We start from the raw sequence: 23,593 nt of genomic DNA on the forward strand, positions 1-23,593 counted from the left end.
CAGGGCCCCCCACCCCAGGAAATGGCACCCAGCCACATAATAATTGGGGTTCTTGGCTGCTCAGCTCCCTGTCGTAACTCCCTTCCTGTTAGCGATACCAAATGCAGCCTAAATTGGACCACTTCCCACCACCCTACTCTGAACCCTCACCCAGGCCACCACCATCCCTGTGCCCAATCACAGCTACAGCCTCCCAAATGGTCCTGTCTCCCCTTCTCCCCAACAAAACCCTCCAGCACCTTCCCATAGAACATTGTCCAAACTCAGCAGAGCCCGCCAAGGCCCCAGCCTAAAAGTCTGGCCCCTCCACCCAACCCTAGCCCTCTGGGCCCGGGCCTGAGCTCTCTGTAGCGGCTCTTTCTTGTCCTCGGGGTATCAGCTCACAGGACCTTCTAGGCAAGTAACCCCCTGCCCCGCCCCCATCAATGCCTTCTGTAATTTTCTAAGGTTATTTTCTCCGTAATCCACCCACTACCTAACAGTCATATTTGGATGCACTGCAGTCTTGAGGAACATGCAGCCACTATTTGTGAAATGAAGGAATCCTCAAGACCAACGACAGGAACGTCATTAAGCCCATTTTTCAGATCAGGAAGCCAAGGCTCAGAGAGATGAAGTCAACCATCAGGACCCTCCTACTCCTGGTGAGTAAGGAGCAGCTGCTCGGTTTGAACTCGGGTGTGCCTGACTCCAGACAGGGCTGCTGGTCACCAGGCTCCAAGGCGGCGCAAGGTGTTGAGGGGCTGAAGCTTTCCACTCCGTGCAAGGCCTCTATGAGCAAGAGAAAGGTAAAGGACCCTTGTTCTCTGAGCAAGAGTGTCTTAAGGAAGTCTGGGGCACAGCAGCCTAAGACCCCCAACTCCAGCCCAGCAGGGACAGGAGGGGCAGAGAAGGGAGAATAGAGGGCCACCCCCTCATAAACCACAGGTGCATGTTCCACTGTCAAAGCCCATCCAAAGGCTCCCTGGCCAGCTTGGTGCTAAGCCGGGAGTCCAGAGGGGCCCCTTCACCAAGCACAGCTGCAGCAAACACCCAGGATATGCTATGTGCCAGGCCCTAACCTGAGAACTTCACATCTGCTGTCCACTCCTGGCAGTCACCCTGTTACTGTTCTCATTTTGTGAATGAGGAAGCTGGGGCTCAGAGGCTTCAGTAACTTACAACCTTGCAGCTGGGGCTGCAGACAGCTGGGATTTAAACCCAGGAAAGGTTCAACCCAAACTGAAACAGCTCAAGTATCAGACACTGTGGCCTGAGGAAAGGGGACCTGATGGAGGTCAGTCATGCAGAGATGGGCTAAACATGTGACATGAAAAGACATACCTCACACAGGTAACAGGTGCAAAACAGAGGCTTTAATCCGAACAGCAATGAGGGTGCAAGGGGTTGGGAGCCCAAAGGGGGATGGGGGAGCCAGGAAGGGGTGTCTGGCCCTGGGAGAGAGGTGGACGCTGGGCCTCTTCTGAGAAACTGTCACTGACCTTTGGGACTCCTGACCCAGCCTCTGCCCAGATCATCACCGGATTCTAGGCCAAGCCCCTGTGTTGTGCTTCTCAGTGCTCCCCCTTCCCGAAGGGTGTGTGGACCCAGACACAGGAGGGGGCGGTGGAGAAGGGCAGGCCTGGGGGATGAGCCTGTAAGAGGCAGGCCCAGGAACAGCCCTAGGAGAAACCTCAATTGGTGGCCCTCAATGGGCCTGCCCAGCCCCCTCTGGGCCCATCCTCAGAGCCAAAGCCGGGGCTTGGGAGGCAGTCACTTACCTCACCCGATAAAGGCAATGGACAGTTCAGGGAGGTGGGAGGACAAGGCGTGGGACCGCCACCTTCTGGGCCCACCCACCACCCAGGGGAATAGGGAAGCAGGGCCCACGGTCCCAGGGTGAAACTCGCAGCAGTGCAAAGGTAGCAGAAGCGGCCGGGCCTAAGACTGCCAAAAGGAATCCAGGCTCTCCAGATACAATGGGCCCCAAGCCCCTTCCTGAGTTTCTGCCACCCCCCTCCCTGCCAGGGAAGGTTCTGGAAAGACGTGCCTCACCCCATCAGCTGGGCCCTCCCAGGAGCCCAGCGCCTACCCAAAGGGCAGCTTCCATTGGCTATGCTACCCTTGGGGAGCGGGAGAGATGTGGCTACAGCCAGGAAACCCAGCAAAGTCAAGGGCTAGAGAACAGAAGAGCCAGGAGGAGGCGTGGACACAGGGGGCCTCAGGCCCAGGGGGCAGGGTGAAAAGGAGCCTGGGAGGGGCACCAGCCAGGACAGCTAAGGCCTCTCCACCACCCCACCCCACCCACCCTCACCCCAGCCCATGGCTGGCAGCCAGCCTCAGCTTCCAGCCCTAGCATAGATGGCCACCCCAGCACGGCCTGGGAAACTGACCTGCCCCTGCAAGGAGCAGCTCCAACCCTTAGAAAGGCATTGACTCCGGGAAAGGAAAAGCAATGGAAGCAGCAGGGTATCTCCCCTCCCCTCCCTGCAGTGCTGCAGAACAGCCCCTGCTCTCAAAACCAGACTGGACAGGAGCAAAGGGAGAAGAGGCCAGGAAGAGGAGAGGGTGGCCGAGTGTCCGGGCCCCAGACCCTCTCTTCTGGTCAGTCCAGCACAGGGGAGCTCAGGAAACCGGCTACACTTTGGTCACTTCTCCCAACTTGGGCCCTGAAGCCTTATGCTCCGAGCCCCCTCAAGCCCGTCTCACCACCTCACCCCAGTAAACAGCCTCTCATCAAACGGGACGAACAGAGGGAGGGGATGGGGAGGGGCCACTGCTGGGGTGGGGAAGGCAGGCACAGGAACTGTGGCCTGGGTGTCTCTTCGGCTCAGCCCCTCCTAGCCCGACGTGACAGGATGGATGGGCAGCAGGCTCCCGAACTTGAAGTGCTGGATCACAGGGAACTTCTCCAGGCACTGTGAGGAAGGAGCAGGTGAGCAGAGTGGTGAGGGCCACACCACACCCCTGCCGGGACCCCAACAACTGCAGCAGCTCCCAGGTGCCCATCCCAGGTCCAGGAAGTGGCCCCACTCCTTCTATCCCAAAATACCCACTCCACAACAATGAGACCCACGAGAGAGAGAGAGAAAAGGCAGCCCAAACCTACAAGGTAGAAACCGAGAAGAGGCAGCCAAGTGACATCACTTGGCCGAGAGAGGGAAGTTGGGAACCTGAGGTGAAAAGAACCCTCCTGATCACTGGGGATGCCCCCCCCAGCCCAGGTCCCGGTTCTAGAGAAGAGACATGGGGACATTTGAACATAAGCCTAAGAGGCTGAGGCCGGGCCCCAGAGCCTGTTTTCTTCAGTTTTCAGTTCTCTGGACTGAAAAAGGCATCTTGGCACTTCAGAGTGAGACAATAAGAAGCAGCTGACATTGAGTTCCCCCCACTCCTGGGCAATTCCCAGCAGCCTGTGTGGGGGGCAGGGGGAAAAAGAGTGCTGAACAGGGGAATGGCTGAGCAGGGGGGAGGCCCAACTCCCTGAGCCCAGCCCAGCCAGGCTCCTAGCAGAGAAGCAGAGCTGGAGAGCAAGCGACAGAGACTGTCACAGAAGCTAGGCTGGTCCACAGGCAGCCGACCCCAGCTTCCAGCTGCAGCTCCCACGACAGCACCCCCATGCCCGCCACACCTGGACACTAGCTCTCACAGGAGCCGCTGTGGGCATGCGAGGGTTGGGTCTGCCAAGACTGACCAGGGCCTCCTCCCACACCTTTGGCCACAGAAACAATCAGAGTATGTTAGGCACCTCCTGGCTGGGGTGGAACAAGACTTATGGCCTCAGAGAGAGTAACAGTCTCACTCTGTGGCTGTGGTCTCAACCTCCAACTCACTTAGAGAGACAAATGGGTGCTATGACTGGCCCAGGTTCCCTCTCCTCAAAAACCAGCTGTAGAACATAGGAGGAAGAGGCACGGGGGTGACGAGTGGGTCAAAGAGGCGCCAAGACGGAGGGAAAGAAGGATGGAAACCAAGTTTATGGTGGAGTGGGGAGCAGAGCCCTGGCCACAGCGAGGATCCTGGCTCTGAGGCACAGAATGCGGGGAGCAGAGGGAGCGGGAGGTGGTCCCTGGGCGGGAGGGGGAGCAGCCGCAGATCCAGGCCAGAGGCCAAGGCAGCTGCCATGGTGCTTATGTCATCCGGGAAGTGGTCATAAGAGCTCTCCCACCCCCCAGGGCCCTGGAATTCCTGAAGGGGTCAAAGGTCAATCTCCCTCTAGCTCCCACAGGAGAAGTTGCAAGGCCAGAAGGGGTGGAGGCAGGGGTTCTTTCCATTCTGCCTACAGGACCCCAGAGTCAGCCCCCTCAGAGCCACAGGAGAGGCCAGGAGCTGGGCCAAGGAAGCCTAAGGCTCCAGGGCAGGAGGAGCCTCCGGCCCGGCCTTTCTCCCAGCAAGGCCGGGCAGGAGGAGCCTCCGGCCCGGCCTTTCTCCCAGCAAGGCCCTCCCATGTACCTGGGTGGAGCAGCGGCTTCAGCCTGTCCCCTCTGACCTTCCAGCCAGAGGTGATTCAAGCTGGGGAAGGGACTCCCTGAGTTCTGACAAGGTCCTTCTGAAGGCAGCAACTGCACAGCCGTGGCCCACAGGAAAAACAGGCCCCCCCAACCACACAAGGCCCCTGAGAGCACTTGGTTCTTCGGTCAGAAAAGCTGGGACAGTTAGACCCAAATCCTGAGGCCACCCACTGCCAGGCTGGTCAGACTTCTGTGGCAGCCCAGGAGGCTGACTTCCCTCAATCAACCAGTTCTGACTGAAGACCCAGCCTTCCTACGTACCCCTGGACTGCAAGACTGGCAGGCCTTGGAGGACCTCCCTAGGGTCTAAGAGTTGGCCAGAGAAAGCAAGCCCTCTCCTTGGACCTCTGTGCAGACAAAATGCTAGCCCATGGGCCCTTCGGGACTAAGGGCTACTTGCTAGTAAGTTGCCAATAAGCCCTGAACACTGCAAAGACTTGGTGATTTTTTCTTTTTTTTCTTTCTCAAAGATGGAGTCTCGCTCTGTTGCCCAGGCTGGAGTGCAGTGGCACGATCTCGGCTCTCTGCAATCTCCACCTCCCAAATTCAAGTGATTCTCCTGCCTCAGCCTCCTGAGTAGCTGGAATTACAGGTGCGCATCATGATGCCAGGCTAACTTTTGTATTTTTAGTAGAGACAGTGTTTCACCATGTTGGCCAGGCTGGTCACGAACTCCTGACCTCAGGTGATCTACCTGCCTTGGCCTCCCAAAGTGCTGGGATTATAGGCGTGAGCCACCGCACCCAGCCAGTGATCTTTTTTTTTTTTTTTCTTTGAGATGGAGTCTCACTCTGTTGCCCAGGCTGGAGTGCAGCGGTATGATCTCGACTCACTGCAACCTCTGCCTCCCAGGTTCAAGCGATTCTCCCGTCTCAGCCTCCCAAGTAGCTGGGACCACAGGCATGAGCCATCACACCCAGCTAATTTTCATATTTTTAGTAGAGACGGCGTTTCACCATGTTGCCCAGGTTGGTCTCGAACTCCGGGCCTCAAGTGATTCACCCGCCTCAGCCTCTCAAAGTGCTGGGATTACAGGCGAAGACTTGATCTTTTTTTTTTTTTTTTTTTTTTTTTTGAGACAGTCTCACTATGTCACTCAGGCTGGAGTGCAGTGGCATCATCTCAGCTCACTGCAAGCTCCACCTCCCAGGTTCACGCCATTCTCCTGCCTCAGCCTCCTGAGTAGCTGGGACTACAGGCACCTGCCACCACGCCTGGCTAATTTTTTATATTTTTAGTAGAGATGGGGTTTCACTGTGTTAGCCAGGATGGTCTCGATCTCCTGATCTCGTGATCTGCCAGCCTCGGCCTCCCAAAGTGCTGGGATTACAGGCACGAGCCACCGCGCCTGGCCTGACTTGGTGATCTTAAAGTCAGTGAGTTCCAGCGTCACCCTACACAGGAGCCTGTCCCCTTCCCCACACAGCGCCTGCCACAGGAAGGCCACTTTGTGATTACTAGAGAGCCCCTTGTCCTGAGCTGGTCATTTTCAGTGTCCTTGTGTTCGCCACCCTGTGGCTCAGACCCCACGGAGACCCCGACAGCCTGTGCACAGCGGACCATCCCTGTGTTCCTGCCACACCATTTTCAATCCGAATATGCTCCTCCCTCATCCTCTGTCAGCCCGGAGTTCTTTTGTCTCTGGAAGGGCAGGTAAGAGAAGGGGACAGGGTCTCTAACCCTATCCTTTGGGCCTTAGAGCCTGAGTCAAGAGAAGTTTAGAGTCACTTAAATTAAGAGGCTTGTAGAGTACTTCAGGTACCAAGCAGGGAAGGCAGCCAGAGTCCTCTCTTTGGCACACAAGGGTTGGGGTCGGGAGGAGGCTGGAGGGCGCTGTGCACCTCTCATATGCTCAGACACCCTGAGCGGTGGGGGGGGGGGGGGCACAGTAGAGTGGTCCCCACTGTGGGACAGGCGGGGGTGGGGTTGTCAGGAACACCAGGACACCAGAGGGCAGTGACCCACGGCAGAGGAGTGGAGAGCCGGGGGTGGCCAGCTGCGGCCGGAAGGAGCCTAGGCAGCTCCAGCCAACAGGCTCTCAGGCCTCTCAGATTAGAGAGGTATGTGGGTTGGAACCTAAACACAGGATGTGAGGTCCAGAGGAAGGGGACCAAAGGGGGAGGGGGCGGAAGGGAGAGAGGGCCGGGCCTGCTCAGTTCAAGCCTCGTTAACCCCTTCAGGACTGAATGCAGGGAGCCAAGCCAACTGGAAGTATCTGTGCTCCCCCACCCCACTGGCCTCTGGCACCCTTCCCCATTGTCCCGCCTCTGCTGATGGGATCCAGGAAGCTTTGGGTCCAATGAAGACCTGGAGCAACCCTTCCCAGAAGAGAAGGCTGGCCAGGAGTCAAGAGATGATGCCCACAGGACAGTGTCTGAGGCCATGAACTAGTCACCAGGACCAGCCTGAGGACAGAAAGAAGGGACTTTAGGGACCCATCAATCCAGGTGTGGAACTTCACATCCAGACGTTCCCTGGCCAAGGTCAAGCAGTTCTAGAATTAGTCTTCCCAGGAAGTGGGAGGAGCTAGCAGAAGGGACAGGGTAGAAATAAAATGTCTCCTCCCCACTTGCAAGAGGGAAAAGGCCACCTCCTTGGCTGGGAGAACACTGCCAAGAGGGCAGGAGACACCCTCGGCTGCCTGCCAGCAGAGGGAGCTCCAGGAAACCTCGGCTCTCCTCTCCTCCGCATCTGATTTGAGAGCAGGGAAAACCATTTGCATCAAAATCCCTGAAGGGGTCCATAAAAATGCCAATTCCTGGCCTACCCTCAGACCTCCCACTACTCAGCGATCATACACACTAACATTTGAAGGCAGCACTTCAGAGATGCCTCCAAAGGGTAAGACCCTTCCCAGGTATGCCATGGGAGAGCCAGACTCAGGCTGCCTAAGCCTCGAGGAGCCTTCGGCCACTTGACAAGGGAGAACAAAGGCCCCCATCACCCCAACTCCCCACGTAGCAGGTCCTTGCCTCAGCCTCCAAGCTCATCAGGACAGAGCTGGGCTACAGCTTTTCAGGGCTGGGGTGGCTGGTGCTTCTCTGACTGCCCATGCCCCAGACGGGAGATTCCAAGGCCCTAAGTATCAGAGGGGATGGCCTAAGATTCAGAGCAAAACAGTGGGGTAGGAGGAAGCAGGAGCCCCAGGCCCCACATATTTTGCTTTGTCCCCAGCCCAGGACTAAGTGCGGCAGCAGGGACAGGCACACTGGCCAGCCCCCACTCACCTCGGCCTTATACATGCGGATGAGACCCTGGTTCACTTTGGACCAGGAAGGGACAGCGCTGATGTTCCACAGCTGGTTGGAGTGCTCTGCAAATGGGCCAGTCTTCATCTGAAAAAAAGAAGCCACAAGCTGAAGAGGCAGGGGCTGGCTGGGAGCTCATCCCTCCTCCCCTGCAGCAAAGTCACACCCATGCATGCATACACACACATACACACACACACACACGCATACACACATGCAACACACACGCAGACACTTGGGGACCAAGCTACAACATCTGCCTGGGGTGCAAACATACAAACAGGCATATGCAAGTGCCAGAGACAGGGCTCCCCCTTGGCCCTCAAGGCCTGCTAGGAAAATATAACATTCCATGCCCACCCACCCACAGCCACCCCTCTTTCTCCCACAGCTAAAAAAAAGGGGGCCTAATTCCTGTCGCCCACCAAATCCCGCCGCCTCAGGAAGATAAGATCTCCACCTGAGCTTCTGGTGTCATTCCCACCGACTCCCCAGGAGCCTCAGAGCGCCTCTCCAGCACAGGGGTTCACTCGGGCTCAGATAAACAGCAGCAGCACCTTGACCCCACCCCTCCAGGCCCACCCCTTCTCCCCCAGGCCCCCCCCCACAGGACACGTGGTCTGCACCTGCCACCAGCAGAGCTAAAAGAGATGAGGAAAGGGTCAATTTGCAAGAGGACCAAGGTGGGTATGACCAAACCCAGGTATCCGACAGCCCTCTGCATGGCAGGCAGAGTGAGGGAAGAGAGGGCGGATGGGAGGCAGGGGTGCCTGAAGGAGCAGCCAGCCTGGCCTGGCCAGGAGGTGGGGAAGGGGTGGCCGCCACAGCAGCTGAAAGAGCCAGGCACAAGGACGGATCCATTCCTGGTCCTCCCTCTTGCCAAAGAGTCTGACCCTCCAGGAAGGAAGAGAAAGATTCTGCAGCCAGCATGAAGTTCCCATGACGTCAGAAACCACAGAGGGACGCCTGTGTGCCTCAGCATATCCCCCTGACACCACGAGTCCAGCACATTTGTATTTATTAACCAAGCAGTTCATAATTCCCCTCGACATATTCCCCCAGCTCATAGGCAGCATTTACAGGGGAACGGGGCTCTGCACCCCAGACCCATGCTGCTGAAGGAAGACTCTGCAAAGAGGCTGAGTCTGGCAAACAGAGACTTGGAAGGTTCCAGAAACATGCAGGTGTCAGGGGAGGCTGGGTTATCTGAAGGAGAAAAAATAAGCCAGAAACGCTCTCCAAAATGGGGCATCAGTTCACCACGAGGACCCTTAGGAGCCCCCACTCTTGAGCCATGGGCTGCCACCTGGTGACCCACTCCTGGCAGGCCTCTTACTTCTCTAGTAAGGGCAACTGTGACAAAACTTTTAAGATTTAAGTCAAAAAAAACTGTCATTTTACCCCTCATCTCCCTCCCCTGGCCCAGGTTCCCAAAAAGCCCATCCAAACACCCACGTTCAGGAGCAAGGACAACAGGCTCCTCCCTCCCCTCCCCTCCTCTCTCAGTCTCCACCACAGCCAAGCAAGAGCCCGAGGCACTCAACAGAGACAAAGCCCACCCTGGTCCCTGGGGGCCTTGTCTTGGGCCACTTGCTTCACCCAGAATCATCCAAGGCTCGCTCCTCCAGGAGGGCAGCCAGGCACCCCCAGCCTACAGGGGCCTCACCTCAGGGGAGCTTTGTTTCAACTGCGGGGCTCAACTACACTCCACCCCCAGCCCCTCCCCTCCTCCTCCCCGCCCTACCCCGCCCCTTCCCCAGTCTGCAGGCTCCAGCCCCGTGCATACTTCCAGGCCCGGGAAAGCTTAGGAAGCATGGAGCTGTGTGACCAGTTTCACTCTCTGGACAGGGCCCTCTGAGCAAGCAACCAGGGGGCACCCTGTCGGCTTCGTCTGCCAGGGGCCTGCCCGGCAAGGGCTCCGAGGCAAAGGCAGGCAGATGGGCACTGGAAGACAGAACCCCTGCCTCCTGGCCAGCGTCGCCCACCAGGGCCAAAGAACAGATCCTCAAAAGGCCTCTGGCAGAGCCAGGGCTGGGCCCATGTCCTGGAACTCCAGTGGCCCTGGGCCCCCACCCACAGAAAGGCCAGAGAGGTAGTTTATTTGGAGGAGCTGCAGGCTGCCCCCCAGGCCTTCAATGCCCAGGGTCTCCCTAAGTCCTTCAGAAGGAGACCCTGTAACTCTGGCAAAGAAAACAGACGATGGGGGGAAAAAGAAATCGGGGCTGGAAGACAAAAAAAAAAAAAAAAAAAAATTAGCTCATTCTAGCCACAAAGGGAGAAGAGAAAGAACCAGAACGAGCGAGCGAGCTGCAGCCCGCAGTGACCCCAGGGGAATCGTGTGAGTCAGAGCAGCCATATTGAGCAGGAAATTACTCACAGACGCTGCGTTCCTGCCTCTCCACTCCCCAGAGAATCGGCCTTTTGTAAATGGCTCCTCTGTCAGTAACTGGGGGGATGGGCGGGGGTGGGGAGGCTCTGCACAGCGCCTTCCTGTCAGCTCCTTCCCTTCCAGCTGAAATCTGATCCCTCCCTTCCCAAAACTCCAAATTTAGAAGCCAGATTGAAACTGAAATTCTTTTCCTGCCTGCCCTGGGCTCTTAAAGGCGCCAGGGCTGCATTTCCAGAGGCTGCAGAGGCCCTGCAAGGTGGGGTCCCTCACCTTGGATGCCCAAAGGCATCAGTGCGGTCTTGGCATGAGACCCAGAAAGGGCTGTCCGATTCCATTCCCAAGTTCTAGGTGTTTTATTTAATCTCCCAGTTAAAAGAGCACCATGGTGAATCCAGGATCTCCAGAGGAAACACTGCCTCCTTCCCAACCAAGGTGTACAGAACTCTGTGCAAGCCTCCAGGTCCCGAGTGAGCTAGGCCAGGCCACTCACCAACTAGGGGCTGCAAAATGCTGCTCACTGCTCCGAGGTGGAAGAGGGTGGGCGCTCTGGAGAACCAACACAACCTGTGCTGCAACCAGCGGCCACGTGGCAAGATGGGCCCTTGCTGCAGCCACCTCAGCTCCTGGGCACACTCCTCCTAGCGCCCACTGTTGAACACCATGCCCAAGAGCCTAGACCCAAAGTGAAAACCCGGCCCTGTGGAGAAGGTGCGGAACAGCCAAAAACTCTAGGCACGCCCTCCCCTCCTTGTTCCTTCTGAGGCCTCAAATAAATGTAACCAAACCCTCTCCAAGTTCAATGTGCCTCTCCTGCCACCTAGTGGCTACTTTGAGATTTCCTCTAGTGGAGGAACTGGGTCCCAAACTTTGGAAAAGCTTTTGGGGTTTTTATACCAACATCATCAGCCAACCAACTAAAGACACAAACTTTTACCATGGAATCAATTCCCAAAATCCTGGAGGCCAGGGCTGGCCTGCCTCCTAGTCAGAATATAGACAGGGACCCAGAGGCCTGGCCAGCCGCCAGGGGGAGCCCAAACAGCTCAGCCTTTCAGTCACAGGCAAGAGCTCAAGTGTGGAATCTGCACCCTTCTTCCCACCCTGCTCCTCCAGCTTATCCTGAGGTCCCCCAGGGCTCCACAGACCCCCACATTCCACTCCACAGAGAGCAGCGCGTGACTGGCTTTCAAGGCAGTGAGCCAGGCTGCCCCCGAGTCCTCCCGACCTTGGGCCTGCCACACTGCTGAGGGCAGCAGATCTCCGGGAATGAAGCGGTGGCCGCCCAGCCATCAGGCCCGGCTCCATTTGCTGACTTGGAAAAAATGTGTCATTCCCCTCTGGCCCCTGGAGTTTGGCAGAAGCCTGAGCCGAATGTTGACCAGGAAGAACTTGGAGCCAAGGCTGCTGGTTATAACCCAGCTTTCTCCACCTCTTCGGGGCTCAGAATACACAGCCCGGACGGACAGCAGCCCCCATGGCCAGCGTCCACAGGCCTGCTAAGGACCTCACTGAGGCAGCAAACATCCGTGCTGGTGTCAGGAAAGGAACTGAGGAGGGATAGAACTCTCAAACCCTCTCCAGATAGCAGAGCTAGGGCACCCTTTGGAAATTGGGGCATGGGGATGGCAGGGAGGATGAAAAGTCCTAACATCTCCCTGAAGAGAGGTCCAGAGAGCACAGGGTCCCCAGCTTTCCTGTGCAGTCACCTGGCAAGTGTGTTTAGACGCAGGTTCCTGGCTCTTGTCCCCTAAGATTCTGATGCAGTAAGTTGGGATGGGGGGCCCAGGAATGTGCATTTTAACAAACACCCTAGGAGATCTTGCACAAGTGGTCCAGGGCCCACTATAAGGAATCCTGCCTTGGTGAGACAAGAACTTCCAGTTCCAAAGCCCAGCCATGGGGCTGGCTGTCCAGTGACTGCCACGACAGGCCAGGCCTGCATACTCCCACACTGGCACTTTGCTCGGGCTCACGTCCTCAGGCACTGACAGAGACGTGTCCCTTCGACAGAAAAGCTGTCTGTGCCAGAGGTTCGCTCCATCTCCTCTGGTGGTTTCATTTTACACACCCACAAGCACATGGTTCTACAGACCCTTGTGGGGCTCCACTGAAAGATGCTGACCCTCCCCCACAAATCTCCCCCACCCTGACACTTTCAGACCTGCTGCAGCAGTCACCAAGGCCAGTTAGTGACCAAGTCTTAGACCCTCATCTTGAGACTCCTGTGGGGTTCAGGAGAAACTGAAGGAGAACTGGGCAGAGGCCCTGACAGCAGCGGCTGACTCTTTCAGGAGAGGCCCAGTGGTGCTTCCTTTTCAATAACCCACTCCGGCCGGCCCTGCCATTTTGGGCAGCAGCTCTGGCTCTTCTGATCCACTGTAAAGCCACCATCCTCGGTTCATCTAAGCCTGGAGGCAGCCATGGGCTTCTCTCTCACCCCTCCTCCTCACCTCGGTGATAAACAGGATACATTCCAGGAACATGTAGTCCTTGTGGTTCTCATTCACCGCCTTCTCATCCACAAAGTGTCTGGGCTCCAGGTATGGGTGGTCTGGGAAGAGGAATGGGCCCCAGAGTTCAGAACCAGGCCCCACCACTACCTGGGCAACCCGGCCCAGCAGTCACACCCACCCAAGGGCCTCAGTCCTGCCCATGGTGCCCTCAACACCTCACCTTGAAGGAGCAATAAATGGCTCTGGGTTTGTGTATTCTAATGTGCTAAGCTCTAGCTGCATGGCATTGGACGCATGACTTCAGCCTGCCAAGGTTCAGTTTCCTCACCTGGACAGTGGGGACAAGAACAGCACCTCCTCCTAGGGGCCATGACAATAATTACCACGCCTACAGCACGCAGTATGGTGCCTGGCGCAGGTGCCAGTCAACAGAGCTGGCCTCATGCTGGCAGACCATTCACAGGTTCACTGAGAAGATTCAGGGAGGCAATGCACCTGAGGCCACAACCAATGGTCATTTATGAATATCATTCTGTAGGCAGTTCACTCTTCATCAAAATAGAGATGATCACCCACCCCCATCCTGAAAACCAGCTTCAAGAGTGGGGGAGTCACCAGAGCAGGCCTCTCTGAGCCCCACAGGAAGCAGGCCCACCGCCCAGCACTTGGCGGCTGCTCCCTAACGGGCCGCTTTGCACACAGCTTGATAATAACAGTGGATGACGCTGGTCACCAAATCAAAAGGGTCCCTCGTTTTCAACATAAAACCCCACAGCTGCTGCCAGGAGCTGGGGCGCATTTCACACCAGTCCATTATGTGCCAGGCATGCGCCCTTGCTCCAGCCCATGTCACTTCCCATTATCTTGGCGGCGCTTGGCCTCCGCCTCCCCCAGCCCACCGCACGGGCTCTCACAGCAGAAGGTCGACAGCAAACAGCCTCCCTCAATAGCTGGTCTAATGCCCTGCTTTCCAAGCTGTCACTGTCTGCCCTGGGCAGGAAGAAGGGAAGGAGGGAGCGCAGGAGGGGCAGGGGAGGGCCACAGAACGCAGACTTGGCTGGGGGTGGAGGGATAGGCGCCTCCTGCTCCAGTACCTATCAGCTGTGAACTGCCCCAGATGAAGGGCAGAAACTGGAAGTCATCCAGACCCCACACTCCCTGGCTGCCGGCTGGCTCCATCCTGTATGTTTTCTGGAGTTTCCGCATAACCTCAAGGTACCTGCACAGGAGGGCAGGGAAAGGGAAGGTAGCAAAAAGTAAAAAGACAGTCTCACCCTTTTGGCCACTGGGAGCACAAGGAGGCCCCCAAAATAACCACTGAAGAGTGTAACTGGTCTCAATTTCAATAATGTAGCTTCATTTCCCCCAACAAACACTCAGCCATCTTTTGGCTCAGGAAAGGGAAAAAAATCACTGATTAGGGGCCCAGGCGCGGTGGCTCACGCCTATAATCCCAGCACTTTGGGAGGCCGAGGCAGGCGGATCACAAGATCAGGAGATCGAGACTATCCTGGCTAACACGGTGAAACCCATTCTCTACTAAAAACACAAAAAATCAGCCAGGTATGGTGGTGGGCACCTGTAGTCTCAGCTACTCTGGAGGCTGAGGCAGGAGAATGGCATGAACCCAGGAGGCAGAGCTTGCAGTGAGCCGAGATCTTGCCACTGCACTCCAGCCTGGGCGACAGAGCGAGACTCTGTCCCAAAAAAAATAAAAAATAAAAAACAAAAATCACTGATTAGGAAGGTGGGTTTTGGTGCCATCAACTCCTGACAACTTGTAAAACCCTGGGCAGGGCCTCAGCCTCTCCAGCCTCAGTCGGCCTGTCTGAAAGCTGACACAAGTCCCAGCAGGTTATCTCCTAGGTTCTTCTGGTTCCAACCTTCACTTTTATCAGAGGCTGCATATCAGCCACCCATGGAGCATTGAGCACTGCTCCTGGGCTCCATCACAGGCCTGCCGCAGCAGCACTGCTAGACTGGGGCCCACAATGGGGATTCGAAGAGCTCTGGGTAACTGATCCACATCAGTGCTGCTCAGTGACTAGCTTGGGTGGTGCAGGGCAGCAAGTCAGAGTCTGACTACCAGCATTCAGCTGGCGTAAACCCAGTGAAGACACCAGATAGCTCTGTGCCTCAGTTTCCTCATATGTAAAATGGAAATAACAGTTGCTATTTCACAGGGTTGTTGTAAGAATTAATGAGTTATACATAAAGTGCTTAGAATTCTTCCTCCACATGGTCAACACCGTGTGGGCACTGGCAAATATTGTGTGACAATTCTTTTTTTTTGAGACAGAGTCTCACTCTGTCGCCCAGGCTGGAGTACAGTGGCATGATCTCAGCTCACTGCAACCTCTGTTTCCTGGGTTCAAGCAATTCTCCTGCCTCAGCCTTCAGAGTAGCTGGAATTACAAGCCAGTGCCACCATACCCAGCTGATTCTTGTATTTTTAGTACAGACGGGGTTTCACCATGTTGGTCAGACTGGTGTCGAACACCTGACCTTGTGATCTGCCTGCCTGGGCCTCCCAAAGTGCTGGGATTATAGGCGTGAGCCACCGCGCCCGGCCTACGTGACAATTCTTTCACTTGTTTTTACTTGGAGGTTAATTTGAACCTGCTGGAAAAAAGCCTTGGACACTCTACCCACAGCCACAGCTTGATTAGGACAGGACAAGAGAACCATGAACCACTCAGAAGAACCCTACAGCACCCCATTTCCCAGTCTGAGGAGGAAAGAGATGGCCCCTCACGCCCCCTCCTCCAACCCTCCTGTCCTTTATCTCACCGATTGAACACCTTGAAGACAATAGCTATTTGGTCATCCACCCGGAGCACCCCAATCTTGCAGAGACAGCAGAGGAAAGCAGCAAAGGCTGCCTCATGCCCTGGAGGAGAAAAAACAACCAACGGTGACAGTCGTCCAGGTAAAGGACTGGGATTGTTTTAGTCTCCCAGAGTCCAAATCACTGATAAGTGCCCCTCTGAGGTAGGTGGTCAACGTGGAGACAACGAGACCTCTTCCCCATTCAGAAAGATATGCTAGGTCCTTTCCTTTCAAGAACTATAATACTGGCCGGGTATGGTGGCTCATGCCTGTAATCCCAGCACTTCAGGAGGCTGAGGCAGGCAGATTGCTTGAGCTCAGGAGTTCGAGATTAGCCTGGCCAACATGGCAAAACTCTTTGTCTCTACAAAAAATACAAAAATTAGCCAGACATGGTGGCATGTGCCTGTGGTCCCAACTACTCAGGAGGCTGAGATGGAGGATCACCTGAGCCCAGGAGGTTGAGGCTGCAGTGAGCCATGATAAGGCCACTGCACTCCAGCCTGGGCAACAAAGTGAGACTGTCTCAAAAAAAAAAAAAAAAAGAAGAAAAGAAAAAAAAGAACTACCAGTACTATAATTCTACTCCCAAAAGACCCGGGCTGGACATTTACATTTCATCATGTAGGCTTAACTCACTGAGCAATTCCACCATATTTACTGAGCACCTACTATGTAAGCAGTCACCGTCCATGTTACACACTAGGAGACAGTGACAAGTAAGTCCCTGCCCTCAAAAAATTTATGATCTATCAGGGACAACAGATATTATAAATATACAGTCACTACTATGATTCCAGGGCTGAAGGAGAAAGACAGGGTGCTAACTAGAGGATATCACAGGAGGACCCTGACATAAGGGTTCAAGGTTTCCCCTAAGGAAGTAACATCTAACCTGAAATCTGAAAGATGTGAGTTGGCAAGGCAAAGGGAGTGAGGGAAGCAAGAAATGCATTCTAGCCAGAAGGAATAGCATGTGCATAGGCCTTGAGGCAAGAAAAAGCTTCATCTGTTTGAGGAACCCTAAGGAGGCCAGTATGTCGAAGGCAGTGAGAGCAAGGGAGAACGTGTGTGATGACAGGAGGCTACAGGTCACATGGGCCTTGTGGCCATCAGAAAGAGCTCAGACTTTACCCTAAGAGCAATAGGGAGTCACTGCAGGCTTCTAAGCAGGGAACACATGATCAGATTACAGGGTGAAAAAGCACCCTCCTTCCTTTCCCAGTCATATCAAACAGCAACGGTCTACACTATAGGAACTACTCACTGGACTGTGATTGAATCCCATTGTTCACAGTGTCACACAAAACCTATCTGGAGGGAGGTGAGAAGAGAATGTGTCAGAGAATACTTCTGTCCTGTCTCTGGAGGACAAAGACCCCTCCAGGGCCTGGAAGCTTGTGAGCTCAGTTTCCTTCCCCTGCCACAGTTTCCAATTATGACCAGCCATGGCCCAGGCTCCCATTGTTCAGGGGTTCGAATGCAGCTGGGGCACCAACCCCTGCTGACTTGGCCAGTCTTCCCTCTTTGATCTTTTCCCTGCTGGTCTTAGTCAAAGCCCCACCCGGTCCAAGAGGGCCCTTCTCCAGGGCCTGCCTCTGTGGCCGGGGCTCCCTCTTGTAGATCACATCCCCAGACAAGGGGAGGGCTGAGCGGTGCTCCCATTTGCCTGCTGCAGGGAAGAAGGAAAGGTGGGCCCTTACCAAAGCAGAGGTCCTCCTTAGCTACACAGGCCATGCCCTGACCTAGAGAATGCCTCCCTTTTATATTTTCGAGAGATGGGGTCTCAGCATGGTGGCTCACACCTATAATCCAAGCACTTTGGGAGGCTGAGGTGGGAGAACAGCTTGAGCTCAGGAGTTCAAGACCAGTCCGGGCAACATGGCAAAAACCCTTCTCTATAAAAACTACAAAACAATCGGCCAGGCGTGGTGGCTCACGCCTGTAATCCCAGTCCCAGCACTTTGGGAGGCCAAGGCGGGTGGAGAAGTAACCTCACCAGAGGTCAGGAGTTCGAAACCAGCCTGGCCAACATGGTGAAACCCTGTCTCTACTAAAAACACTAAAATTAGACAGGTATGGTGGCATGTGCCTGTAGTCCCGGCAGAAGAATCGCTTGAACCCAGGAAGTGGAGATTGCAGTGAGCCAAGATCGTGCCACTGCACTCCAGCCTGGGCAACAGAGTGGGACTCTGTCTCAAAAAAAAATAACTAAATAAATTGCCAGGCTGGTGGTGCACACCTGTAGTCCCAGGTACTGGGGAGTGGGGAGATGCAGAGGCAGGAGGATCACTTGGGCCCAGGAGGTCAAGGCTGCAGTGGGCCAAGATCACATCACTATACTGCAGCCTGGGTGACAAAGCAAGACCCTGTCTCAAAAAATATATATATAAATAAAAATAACTTAAAATAAATTTTTAAAAAAGAGATGGAGTCTCACTACATTGTCTAGGCTGGTCTTAAACTCCTGAGCTCGGGCAATCCTCCCCGTCGGCCTCCCAAAGTGCTGGGATTACAGGCGCGCACCACAGCACCTGTCCACACTTCCCTTTTAAGGTGCCCACACACTCCCTCTCCTCAAAGTCCAAGTCCGCTTGGCTTACATGGACCACAGAACCAAAGAGCTCAAGAGCACAGAGAATGTGGCTAAGAGACAAAGGGTGCAAGGGAGAGGGTGTGCCACGACACTGCAGAGGCCACCAAGAAGCGTTCTCATTTCTCAAAGCTTCAGTAAGCTGCTGCCTTGACATACAGTAAGTGCTCAATTAATAATTATTATTTTGGTGATGATGAGTTGCTCAGAGACCATTTTCACAAGAACAGAAAGCAGCGCTGCGTGAGCCCCATGCACAGGGCATCAGCTCCCCCTGGTGGACTACAGCAGAGCCACAGCATCCGGGCCTCCCTGCATGCCTACGCCCTCCCTGCCCGTGAAACCATCCTGCACCCCAGCTGGCCCCAATAGGCTGCAGGTGCTTGGCAAATTCTTGATTGCTCTTGCTTGCTCAGAGGGCCCCGAGACCACCTGAAGCCCAAAAAAGAAAGCAGTGAAGCTAGATAAGTACAGAGTCCCACAAGCAGCAGATACCTGTGCCGTAGTCAATGCGCGTGGAGTTCCCCACTGACTCCTTTAGGTAAACAGCCACCTCAGGCACAGCAGCTGCCAGATGGGTGGGGACCACTGTGGCCACCAAGTTTTCTGCTTCCTGGTAACACAAGAGACACAAAGTGGTGGCAGCACATTAAGCAGCATCCCAGTGGGCAGGTGCCCAGGGGCAGCACCTGACTGGGGGCCCACGCTGCCATGCCAGGCCAGCCTGGTTCCCTGTTCTGATGGGCCACAGAAGGAAGGGGAGGGACAGCATTTATTATTCTACAGCAGAAGACTACCCAGGCAGCTTATCATCGACTGATTCTTCCAGGGCACAGGGGTCTGGGGCAAGACAGGAGGAATCTGGAAAAAAGCCTCAATCCTCCCATGTGGTAAATCACTGGAGCCCCACAGAGACTCTGGTAGGTCAGTGCTATGATTCCCACACAGGCCACCTTCCTAAGAGCTTGTGTCATGTGCCATTAAAAGACATGCAGAAGAATGTTCACAGCAGCATTGTTCAGAGTAGCCAAAAGGTGGAAATGCAATGGAAATGTCCATCGACAGTGAAATGAATAAAGTGTGGTATAGTCATACAATAGAACACTACACAGCAAAGAAAAAGACTTATAGCTAGACACGAAAACATGGATGAATCTCAGACATGACATTGAGCAAAAGAAGCCAGAGAGTTATACGAAGTTCAGAAACATGGAAAAAAATCAATTTATGGAATAGAAATCAGAATAATCTGAGCTATATCAATTGGGAAGGGGAGCACTCCAGCTAGAATGTTCTATTGCTTTGCATGAGTGGTGACTCCATGGGTAAAAAACTTGGCATGAGTAAGCCGTACAGCTATAATTTGTCAGCTTTAATATATAACTTAAGGTTGGGCACAGTGGCTCACACCTGTAATCCCAACACTTTAGGAGGCCAAGGTGGGCAGATCACCTGAGGCCAGGATTTCGAGACCAGCCTGGCCAACATGATGAAACCCCATGTCTACTAAAAATACAAAAATTAGCCAGGGGTGGTGGCGCATGCTGTAGTCCCAGCAACTTGGGAGGGTGAGGCAGGAGGATTGCTTGAGCCCAGGAGGTCAAGGCTGCAGGGAGCTACACTCCAGCCTGAGCAACAGAAAAGAAAAAAAAAAATACCATGTACCATCTTGAGAGTCCAGAGGCAGGCCCGGGCCTCTCTTGGGAATAGCACTTCACTGGGTCCTGAGTCCTCCCCTCTGCTCTATGTGAAAATATTGGGCCAGAGCAATTAGGACCCAAATTTCCTTAAGCTCAGTTGTAGACAACTGGCACAAGAATCTCCTGGAAAGCTGGTGAAAATCCAGATTCCCAGTCCCTACCCAGACCTGTAGACTCTGCTTTTCTAGACAGGGTCTGAGATCCTGCATTTTTATTTTATTTTTGTTTGCTTTGAACAGGTAACACCTTCATAAGATTCAAAAATAAAAACATCAGTAGGGGATCAGTTCAATAGACTAGTCCATCTACACCATGGAGTATGCAGCTAGCATTCCAAGCGGGTGTGCAATGGCTCCATCATAGCTCAGTGCATCCTCAAACTCCAGAGCTCAAGTCATTCTCCTGCTTCAGCCACCCAAGTAGCTGAAACCAAAGGCATGCACCACCATTTCTTATTTTTTGCAGAAACGGGGTTTTGCTATGTTGCCTAGCCTACTCACAAACTCCTGGGCTCTAGTGATCCTCCCACCTAAACCTCCCCGAATTCTGAGATTACATGCATAAGCTACCATGCCCAGCTATTAAAAAAATTCCTTTTCTGGGGCCAGGCACGGTGGCTCACACCTGTAATCCCAGCAATTTGGGAGGCCGAGATGGGTGGATCACAAGGTCAGGAGATCGAGACCATCCTGGTTAACACGGTGAAACCCTGTCTCTACTAAAAATACAAAAAATTAGCCGGGCGTAGTGGCGGGCACCTGTAGTCCCAGCTACTCAGGAGGCTGAGGCAGGAGAATGGCAGGAACCTGGGAGGCGGAGCTTACAGTGAGCCGAGATCACGCCACTGCACTCCAGCCTGGGCGACAGAGCGAGACTCCATCTTGGCGAGGGGGAGAAAAAAAAATTCCTTTTCATAGCTGCACAGTACTCCATGATGTGGATGGACTAATTTATTTAAATGATCCCCTACAGATGGATACTTGGAACATTTCCAATTTGCCGTAATACAAATAGTGACTTAATAAACAGCCTTGTAGTGCAGAGGGCTGTATATGCATAGTCGTGTTTCCCAGAAGATGACCAGAGTATAAACTCATTTGTAATTCTGCTAAGTGAAACTGCCATTTTAACAAACTGTCTGAGATTTGTATATGCCTAGAAGCGCTATACAATGCAGGCCCTTTCCCAACTGGTGCCACCACCCTCACTGCCAGCCCAGTCCCTGGCCTGTCCTGTGGCAGCCTCACCTCATCAAGTTTGGCATACCAGGTCCTGTATGCCTTATTCCCAAACCGAGAAGGCTGGTCCACTGGAGGAGTCTCATCAATCCACCTGTCCAGCGTGTTGAGAAGAGCAACTAGTTTCTCAATGGCCTGTGGAGGCAAAATAGAGGGGTCCAAGCTACAGTGACAAGTGGCTCCCGCTTAGCCACAGAGGGAAGTCCACTGCTGCCAGACAATGACCAACCCCTTGGCATGGCCCCTGCTGGCCACCCTCCCCCATCCCTCTTTCTTCCCCACTGTCCTGAATATGAAGGAGGGTCAGGGGAGCACGATGGGATTTCCAGAGAGGGAAGCACACTAGGCTGATGGGACAGGGACGGGGTGGCTTTAGCACCTGGTTTCTGTAGGCAGCCTACCCATGGGCTGCCACTATAGATAAGCAAACTCCAGCCCTGACATCTTTTTAAAAAGACTTTATGAGGCCGGGCGCGGTGGCTCAAGCCTGTAATCCCAGCACTTTGGGAGGCCGAGACGGGCGGATCACGAGGTCAGGAGATCGAGACCATCCTGGCTAACACGGTGAAACCCCGTCTCTACTAAAAAATACAAAAAAAAAACTAGCCGGGCGAGGTGGCGGGCACCTGTGGTCCCAGCTACTCCGGAGGCTGAGGCAGGAGAATGGCGTAAACCCGGGAGGCGGAGCTTGCAGTGAGCTGAGATCCAGCCACTGCACTCCAGCCTGGGCGACAGAGCCAGACTCAGTCTCAAAAAAAAAAAAAAAAAAAAAAAAAATAGAAATACGGCCGGGCGTGGTGGCTCAAGTCTGTAATCCCAGCACTTTGGGAGGCCGAGACGGGCGGATCACGAGGTCAGGAGATCGAGACCATCCTGGCTAACATGGTGAAACCCCGTCTCTATTAAGAAATACAAAAAACTAGCCGGGCGAGGTGGCGGGCGCCTGTAGTCCCAGGTACTCGGGAGGCTGAGGCCGGAGAATGGCGTAAACCCGGGAGGCGGAGCTTGCAGTGAGCTGAGATCCGGCCACTGTACTCCAGCCTGGGTGACAGAGCGAGACTCCGTCTCAAAAAAAAAATAAATAAAAAATAAAAAAAATAAAAAAATAAAATAAAAAATAGAAATATAAACAGAAGAAAATGAAAATGACCAGTAATCCTGCCACCCAGAAATACACTAAACTTTTTTTTTTTTTGAGACGGAGTTTCGCTCTTGTTGCCCAGGCTGGAGTGCAGTGGCGCAATCTCGGCTCACTGCAACCCCTGCCTCCCAGGTTCAAGCAATTCTCCTGCCTCAGCCTCCCAAGTAGCTCGGATTACAGGCACACGCCACCACGCCCAGCTAATTTTTGTATTTCTAGTAGAGACAGGGTTTCTCCATGTTGGTCAGGCTGGTCTCAAACTCCTGACCTCAAGTGATCCACCTGCATCAGCCTCCCAAAGTTCTGGGATTATAGGCGTGAGCCACCATGCCCGGCCTACACTAAACATTTTAACATACCCTTCTATGTTATCTTCTTATAGTGTTTTATATTGTTTAGCATGGTGGGTCTGGATTCAAACCACAGCTAAAACACCATTTAGTTGCTGTGAGACCTTGAGCAAGTGACTAACTCTGAGCCTCTCAGTTTCTTCGTCTAAAGAATGGGGCTGATGATAAATACCTCCTGAGGTGCATAGTGCCCGGCACGGGGTAACGGAATACATTCATCACAGGACACATTCTGCTTTGCAGCCTGCTCCTTTTCCTCATGAACCTCATTCCACATCTACATATAAACATTATCTTATGACAACCTTTACTAAGTGAATAACATTTCATCGTGCCACTGCGTTATAATTAATTTAACTAATTCCTCACTGTTAAATGTTTGGGTTATTTCCACCTGTTTCACTATCTATTTCATACATAATGCTACAGTAAATCAGTTTGCAACTCATATCTTTGTGGAAATGCCATCATGTGCAATGCTTTGCAGGGTGGCAGAGTTTGAGAGCCCATCCCCTTACGCCTTTCCCACAGAAGACAGGGACCAAGAAGTTGAATCGGAGTCAGAGGTGTGGGCAGCATTGGCACATAAAATGTTACTCAATGAAGAAATCAGGTGGCTGTCTGCCCAACCCAAAGGTCAGTTAGAAGGTGCTCCTTCCAGGCTGGCTTGTAGAAAAAGGCCAGCATCAGGGCTGGTGGAAAATATAATGCAAAGGCTATCTGCAGCCAGTCAGTCCTGGGAAGAGTCCCTGCCAGGAAGTGGATCTTGCCTGTGTCTATGGAAACAAATGGTATAAGAAGAAACTTACAGGAAATCCTGGCACTGGGTAGGAACTAGCAGGGTGATGCCCACGTGAGAAGTTACGCCTGGGATGACAAGGCAGACTAGGCCTGCCAGGTGCAAAGACTCAGCCAAGAGCTATGTATGTACTTGGGGAGAGGCAGGCTTAAGCTAATGAAACTCAGGCTGGCCATGCCCCCAGCTGCATATGTGAAACCCGCCCTGAATGCTGCTCTCTCTCATTTCCCCTTTATCTAGGCTTGGGGCATGGAAGGACAGGAAAAGTAGCCTGTAAGAGGAGAAATTTCCCTTTACACCTGGCTAAAGCAGAGGGCCAGGATGGCATAAAGCTGCCTTGCTGAAATGTGAGAGCGCTGGCAG

At 53.9% G+C, this 23,593-nt stretch overlaps 2 protein-coding genes across 3 annotated transcripts in view; one reads left to right on the forward strand and one right to left on the reverse strand.

Annotated features, from left to right (window-relative positions):
- Positions 1-23,593, forward strand: part of SH3GLB2 (SH3 domain containing GRB2 like, endophilin B2) — a 483,899-nt gene that overhangs the window by 338,062 nt on the left and 122,244 nt on the right. The gene's annotated exons all lie outside the window — the stretch shown is intronic.
- PTPA (protein phosphatase 2 phosphatase activator) overlaps positions 1,336-23,593 on the reverse strand; it is a 40,213-nt gene continuing 17,955 nt past the window's right edge. For both annotated transcript variants that reach the window (XM_050760228.1, XM_050760227.1), the window contains 7 exons: positions 20,950-21,075; positions 18,498-18,615; positions 15,371-15,470; positions 13,675-13,799; positions 12,578-12,678; positions 7,718-7,825; positions 1,336-2,897 (listed from right to left, as the gene is read on the reverse strand). In XM_050760228.1, coding sequence (XP_050616185.1) covers positions 2,820-2,897; positions 7,718-7,825; positions 12,578-12,678; positions 13,675-13,799; positions 15,371-15,470; positions 18,498-18,615; positions 20,950-21,075 — 756 coding nt within the window. In that variant the 3' untranslated portion in view covers positions 1,336-2,819. The remainder of the gene's footprint in view (positions 2,898-7,717; positions 7,826-12,577; positions 12,679-13,674; positions 13,800-15,370; positions 15,471-18,497; positions 18,616-20,949; positions 21,076-23,593) is intronic.

Source organism: Macaca thibetana, chromosome 15, assembly GCF_024542745.1.
Source record: "Macaca thibetana thibetana isolate TM-01 chromosome 15, ASM2454274v1, whole genome shotgun sequence".
Classification (NCBI taxonomy): domain Eukaryota; kingdom Metazoa; phylum Chordata; class Mammalia; order Primates; family Cercopithecidae; genus Macaca; species Macaca thibetana.